At 32.1% G+C, this 8,037-nt stretch overlaps 1 protein-coding gene across 1 annotated transcript in view; it reads left to right on the forward strand.

Annotated features, from left to right (window-relative positions):
• pav (kinesin family member pavarotti) overlaps positions 1-7,180 on the forward strand; it is a 222,903-nt gene extending 215,723 nt beyond the window's left edge. The window contains exon 24 of the mRNA XM_090412700.1: positions 6,072-7,180. Coding sequence (XP_090268826.1) covers positions 6,072-6,087 — 16 coding nt within the window. The 3' untranslated portion in view covers positions 6,088-7,180. The remainder of the gene's footprint in view (positions 1-6,071) is intronic.
• The last annotated feature ends 857 nt before the right edge of the window (positions 7,181-8,037 follow it).

Below are 8,037 nucleotides of genomic sequence, written 5' to 3' on the forward strand. Positions count from 1 at the left end.
CAATGGGGCATTATATCAAGCAATACTTAGTCTTTATTTGAGTTGTGAGTCAGCAGTTAGAATTGAAGGAAGTACAGGAAGATGGTTTAATGTTAAATCTGGTGTGAGACAAGGATGTACATTATCCCCTCTGTTATTCATTATCTATATGGATCACATTATGAAGGAATGTGGTATTAAACCTGATATCAAAATTGGAGATGTAATGTCAGCTCTTTGCTTTATGCGGATGATGTTATACTTCTAAATAAATCCGCTACAAGTCTGTAAGATTCTCTGACTAAATTGAATAGCTGTTGTAATAGATATGGTATGAAGGTCAGCAATAAAAAGACAAAGACAATGAAAATAGGCAGAATCATTGAAAATGTCAACTGTGTTTTGAATGGAGAACCTGTGGAACAAGTAAAACATTTCAGCTACTTGGGCACAATTTTTACTGAAGATGGTAAACTAAATATAGAAATAGACAACAGAATCAGCAAAGCTGGTATCGTGGGAAGTCAGTTGAATAAATTCATATGGAATAAGAAAGAAATTAGTCGGAACACTAAATTAGCTGTATACAAGACTGTGTTCAAACCAATTTTAACTTATGGATCTGAGAGCTGGGTCAGAAGTAAAACACTTGACCAAAGACTAGAGACTGCAGATATGAGAGTTCTGAGAAAGATTAGAGGCGTGAACAGATGGCATCAATGGCAATATCATATTAAAAATGAGGATATTAGGAAAGAACTTGACATTGTCTGCATCCAGGAATGGGTTAGCAGAGCTAATCTCAGGTGGTATGGTCACTTAAATAGAATGGGCGAGGAAAGATTAGCAAAACAAGTGTTCTCTGCCAGGTTGGCAGGAAAACGACCCAGAGGAAGACCAAGATATAGGTGGATTGATACGGTACAAAGTGCCTTAGATGATAGAAATATAAGATCTGATAATGTTGGAGTCTTGACAAGTAATAGACTGATTTGGAGGAAAATTGTAGATAGGAAGTTAGTAATGATGTAATTTTTTCATGTAGTACTGTCATATCCTGTACACCCCTTGAGGGTACATGGCAGGAATTTGATGATGATGATGATGATATATATATATGTCTGTGTTTATGTGTGTGGGGGAAGGAGGGTGTGTGAGTACACACACACACACGTGCGCACACACACAGGGTGTCCCATAATTCTTAGTACAGTTTTAAACTTTAATAGGTCCAATATTATGAAAGTTACAGATTTATAGTACATAATAACTTAAAGAGTACGTAATTAAGTTTTATCTACAATGATTTGTTTCTTATTAATACTCATTAATAAGAGATTAATTAATGAGATTAATGACCACTTATTAAATAAGTGTCATTAATCTCTTATAAATGAACACCATCTTGTGTGATGCATGTAACTAGACGATTTTCGAAGTTCCCAGAAACGTTTAGTAGTTGTAGAGCAGTGACTGCATTGATTGCGTTTGTAATTTTAGTCTTAAGGTTATCGAGAGAGAAGCAGGATTTGAAGCGCAAACAACTGTTTTGATATGACCCCATAAGAAAAAGTCTAATTCAGGTCAGGTGGTCACACAAGAGCACCTCTTCTACCAATCCACCTGTCAGTGAAAGTGTCATCCAGAAACTTTTATACCTGTGTTGCATAGTGACAGGGTGCTGCATCCTGTTGGAAAATGGTTTTATGCATAAGATTTAATCTCTTTAATTTGGGAATAAAAAAATGCTGAAGCATTGCTAAAAACAACTGATTTTTCACTGCATAGTTCAGAAGACCTGGACAGAGCGACGAATTCCAGATGATTGGAGTAGAGCTCTCATAGTACCCATATATAAAAAGGGAAATAAAACTGAATGTGAGAATTACAGAGGCATTTCATTACTAATGTTCCTGGTAAGATTTATGCAAGTATACTTGAGAAACAGTTGAGAAGAATTATGGAAGAAAAGCTTTGTGAAGAACAAGCTGGATTCAGGCCAAATAGAGACTGTCAGGATCAGATCTTCACTTTACGACAAATAGTGGAGAAATCATGGGAATATAACAAAGATCTGTATTTAAGTTTTATCGATTTGGAAAAGGCATATGACAAGGTACCAAGAGAGAAGCTATTCAATATGCTGCAGTTATATGGTGTCAATGGGGTATTATATCAAGCAATACTTAGTCTTTATATGAGTTGTAAGTCAGCAGTTAGAATTGAAGGAGGTACAGGAAGATGGTTTAATGTTAAATCTGGTGTCAGACAAGGATGCACATTATCCCCCTCTCTTATTCATTATCTATATGGATCGCATTATGAAGGAAAGTTGTATTAAACCTGATATCAAAATTTGAGGTGTTAATCTCAGCTCTTTGCTTTGTGCAGATGATGTTATACTTCTAAATAAATCCGCTACAAGTCTGCACGATTCCCTGACTAAATTGAGTAACTGTTGTAATAGATATGGTATGAAGTTCAGCATTAAAAAGACAATGAAAATAGGAAGAATCATTGAAAATGTCAATTGCATTGTGAATGGAGAACTTATAGAACAAGTAAAACATTTCATTTACTTAGGCACGATTTTTACTGAAGATGGCAAATTAAATATAGAAATAGACAACAGAATCAACTAGCTGGTATGGTGGGAAGTCAACTGAATAAATTTATATGGAATAAGAGAGAAATTAGTTGGAACACTAAATCAGCTGTATACAAGACAGTGTTTAAACCAATTTTAACTTATGGAGCTGAGAAGGAAAACACTTGTCCAAAGACTAGAGACTGCAGATATGAGAATCCTGAGAAAGATTAGGTGCATAAACAGATGGCATCGATGGCAGTATCATATTAAAAATGACGATAATAGGAAAGAACTTGATATTGTCAGCATCCAGGAATGCATTAGCAGAGCTAATCTCAGGTGGTATGGTCACTTAAGCAGAATTGGAGAGGAAAGATTAGCAAAACAAGTGTTCTCTACCATGTTGGCTGGAAAAAGACCCTGAGGAAGACCAAGATATAGGTGGATTGGTACAGTAAAAAGTGCCTTAGAAGACAGAAATATAAGACCTGATAATATTTGAATCTTGGCATTTAACAAGACTGATTTGGAGGAAAATTGTAGACAGGAAGTTTGTAATGATGGAAATTTTTCATGTGGTACTAGCATATCCTGTTCTAGGTAAAATTTATGTAAGCATACTTGAAAGGATGCTAAGAAAAATTGAAGAAAAACTTGGAGAAGAACAAACTGGGTTCTGGTCTTAGGAATTGTCAATATCATATTTTTACTTTGAAACAAATAGTTTGAGAAATCATGGGACTTCAATTAGGCTATGTAGGTTTTGTAGATCTCACAAAAAAAAAAAGGAGGGGGGGGTATATGCTAAGGTGTCAAGGGAAAAGCTGTCCTAAGTGTTATAGAATATAATTAAATTGTAAATCAACTTTTAGAATTGCAGGATGTACATGAATATGGCTTAATTTCTCTATTTCATGCAGATGAATTTACTCTTCTAAATAATTATGGATTAAAAATCAACAATAAAAAAATAAACTATGCAAATAGGCAGGCACACCAAAACATTAACTGCTTTCTTGTTGGTAAACGTATAGAAAAATATTTGTAAAATGTTCAGCTGTTTAAGGATAGCATTTAATGAGGGTAACAGATTAATATGAAAATAGATAAAAGAATCTATTTTAAAAGTTGAATAAATTCATATAGAATAAGGGAGAAATTAGCCAAAATATCAAACTAGCATTATATGAGATAGTGTTGAAACTGATTTTAGCATATAGATCCAAAAGTTGAATTACATATAAAACATTCAATCACAGATATGATGAATCTTAGGAAAATTGGAGGAGTTAATAAAGGCATTAATGACAGAAGAATATGACAAAGGAACTTGACATTTATGAATGTGGCAGTGGAATGTGAGTAAAGGTTAACAAAACAGATTGTGGGAGAGGGGGACATAAGAAGACCAAGATCTAGTTGAGTTGATTGTAGTTAGTAGCTTAGAAGACAGAAATGTTAGAAATGACAATAGAGCAGATCTGACAAAAATGACAGATTAATTCAAAAGAAAAATAATTGATAGAAAGCTATTAATAATATAAATTTAATTGCATAGTATTATCATAATATTAATATTATATATGCTCCTTGAGAGCATAGAAAAATTATAATGATGATTCCAACCAATCCTTGTAGGAAGTATGCTAAGGTTTTTCATTTGCTCAATTTACAGTATCATTCATGGAGTTGAATATTTTCAAAATCATTTGCAGTAACACTATACTTTTATCATGAGATTTAAACTTTTAATTGTATTACAGATCATTTGTGTTTGTCACACATCAAATCCTGAAGATGTGATGAAAAAAAACAAGGGATGATTTTACGTCTATCTGGTCTTCTCTAATTCAACATGACATGCACTCAATTACAGTAGTTTTCAGCAGACGATGAACTAGCAAATGCAACTTTCCATTGTTATAACCCATTTTTTAGTTTATTCACATATTTCTCCTGATGATATAAAATACATTTTTACAAAACTAGTAGAGTAGTCAATAAATTATTCTATCTCATCTGGTTCTTTCATGTGGAATAATATTAGCAAAAACATTTCTAACATATCCTCTCTCTCTCCACAGAAGCTTGCATAAAGGTTGTAGAATTTGTTACAGATGCATTTCAGCATTAACTTAGTCATACTAACTTTAATTGTAATTCATCCTTAACTCAAGTTTCAAAATCAGAGTGTTGTCTGCAATCAGTATATATTCTTAAGTTTTTTCCATTTGATTGAAAAGCTCCTGTCTAAATGTGAAGTGCTTTGTAAGGGCTCTTCAACTGAAGGTGAGTTAGTCAGTCTCATATGGAATTGGCAATTTTAGTCTTCCACAAAACAGGCAAACTGGCCAAAAGAATATGTCTGCAATCATTGCATACAAAAGAATAAAGTAATCCAACTCTTAGTGTGTATTCTACAGGTGGCTACTCACTTTAACAACATAAAGTAGTCTTCATAATTTTATTAGAAAAAACAACTTTTAACATTCAGAATATGACAAAATAATAACCATTAAAATGTCCTGATTGGAACATTATTCACATACAGCAGCTACATTTAATTGACACTTTATATTGGATAATAGAATATGAAATTCAGTTTAAAATTAGCATTACAAATTTATGGACAAGTCTCTATATCTAGTTAAGTGAATTATTGTGTTTTCCTTATTATTATAATAAACTAAAAACTTAATACTAGTTATTTTTAAATATTTCTTTATCTTTAAATACTGGTTATTACTAACACAATGTTCCAACATAAAAATGTGCACAAATTCACATGGAGAGAAGAGGCAAGGAATAAAAAGTCTCATTGACTGTTATTGTTGATAGTGATATAAGTTTTCCGACTTATATCACTATCAACAATAACAGTGGTGAAGGACACATTGTACAGAGGATTTGAAGTTAGAAGTGATCGCCGTTTAGTCTTGAGCAGGATAAAATTAAATTTCATATTGAAAAGAGGAACATCTAAGAAAGTTTTAAAGAGAATAAAAGTCGAGCAGCTCTCAGATGTGAACTATAGACTAAAATACACAAATATTATTCATGAAAAAATGAAAGAGTTTGAGAGCATGAACCAAACCTTGGAGATTCAGTGGCAAGCCCTGAAGAATACATTGATTGATTCTGCCAGAGAGGCATTTGGTGAGGTTGTGTGCAAGGATAGAAAAATCAGAACTCCATGGTGGACACAGGAAGTTAAAGAGGCAGTGAAGGAAAAGTACACTCCTTGAGGGTATGTATCAGGAATTTGATGATGATGATGACGACGACAAAATAATACCATTATAATGTCCTAATTGGAATATTATTTACATTCAGCAGCTACATTTAATTAACACTTTGTTGGATAATAGAATATGAAATTCAGTTTAAAATTAGCATCACAGAATTTATGGACAAGTTTTTATATCTAGTTAAGTGAATTATTGTTTTCCTTATTATTATAATAAACTAAAAACCTAATACTAGTTATGTTTAAATATTTCAGGAAGTCTAAATGCTGATGGCTTTGATAGTTGCTTTTGCACAGTTAAGTTTACCTCTAGGTAATCTGCATGTGCTATCTAAACAGGATGAGAAGAGAAATATGAAGGAATACTTTTTTTTATATACCTTTTAAAAAACTGGAAGAAGTAATAACTATTGGATGATAATCATCCAAATGTCAGATTTTTTTCTGAAACATTATTTCAAGCAGATAATTTTCAGTCAAATGATTCCAAATTATGTATAAATTTTAATATTTTTTGAAGTATTTTGTTCATGTTTTATGCTTTTTATATGTTTTTATTCCTTTTTATATTTCCAGGTGGTATATAAAATTATTAAGACTATTAATATTATTAATCTTGGGCAAATAAAAATTCCAGGCTTAAAAATACCATTTTAAAAGATATCATTTCTTGACTTTGTTAAAATTAAATAATAAGCAAAAGATGTAATGGGGAAAATCAAAAAACTGCTACACTGGGTGCTGTGTAAGATAATTTGATCCAGTTGTCACTTGCAATGACACTATTTAGAGAACTGAAAAAGGGACTATGAACAGGTTTGTTTTTATATTAATTTGTTATGTTGTCATATCTTGATAATTCCCAAAACATTTCTACATATGCATGTCCCTATTGTGTTATGCTGTAGTTTAGAAATCATATTATTTGTGAATCATTTTTAATTCTTTGAATCGCCATGTTACTAATATATTGTAATACAGTACTATCATTAACTGATGTCCTTTGATCACCACTTTGCAATAATAAATATATATATAGAGTGAGAGAGAGCAACACTCTTACAATAGCACATGAATGTGAATAAGTAATGAAATTTTATTTTCAGTGCTCAGTTTAAGTATAATCAACATTGCTAAGAAATTATCTTTCATTATAAAGAAAATGTTATTCTTTATATATTTCTGGATCAATGTATAATATGTATATAATGTTTTTTTAGCATTTTCTTGACAAATGCTTCCCATCTGAATTTTTAAATTAGCATAAATTTTGTATAATTTGTGAACTTATCTTTATATTTGTTAATTTCAACAATTATGTGCTTTTGCACATTTGTATAAACATGTATAAATCAATGAGCAATATAAACTAATTTCTTAAGAGATGCCTATTTTTTAATCTGCTCCGCTTGAGAAAAGAATGACTACTCTTTGTGAACAAAACTAGATCTTTAAAATTTCCTAAAATCGACATAACATAGTAATACTTATGTTTCTGTAATTAAGTATATAACCACCACATAATTAGCAAAGCATTTTCCAATTATGTAGGATGAGTGAGCAATTGTGCATATATGTGTGTGTATGTATATGGTCTGTGAAAGGGAGGAAGCATCTGAATTGGGATTACGTTTTGGTTTTTTCAACTACACACACACACCTATTTATGACAGTGTAGAACATATCTGCATCCTTTCCTTTAATGTTACACAGTGATCAGCATTCATTTCAGTAAATTATGGAGACTACAACAGTGTTATTAATAATTAGTTTAATTTCTCATTTTTACCTTCATAATAAGGTCATCTGGAGTACACACACATATATATACACAAGGGGTGTTCAAAAAAAAAAGACCGAACTTTTTAAATAGCATGCTGCAGCTACTGAGCACACTTAGCAGCAAGTTTTGACAACAAACTGCCATTTGCCTTATTCTGCTATGTGCATTAGTCGTCAAGTTACATCCGCTGAAGTGAGCACTTGCATAAGCTGTTCTTCAGATTAGTGACAATGAAAAAGCTTGAAGAACAACATGTGCGTGTGTATGTGAAATTTTGCTGCAAACTTGGTAAAAATTTTACAGAAACATTTCAATTTCTTAACCAAGCATACGGGGAGGACTGTATGAACTGAGCGCAGTGCTATGAGTGGTTTAAGCATTTTAAAAAGGACAGAATGTCGGTCGGTGAAATTCCAGTCCTGAACGACCTTCCACATC

Source organism: Typopeltis vanoorti, chromosome 23, assembly GCF_054136105.1.
Source record: "Typopeltis vanoorti isolate ZY-2024b chromosome 23, IOZ_Tvanoo_1.0, whole genome shotgun sequence".
Classification (NCBI taxonomy): domain Eukaryota; kingdom Metazoa; phylum Arthropoda; class Arachnida; order Uropygi; family Thelyphonidae; genus Typopeltis; species Typopeltis vanoorti.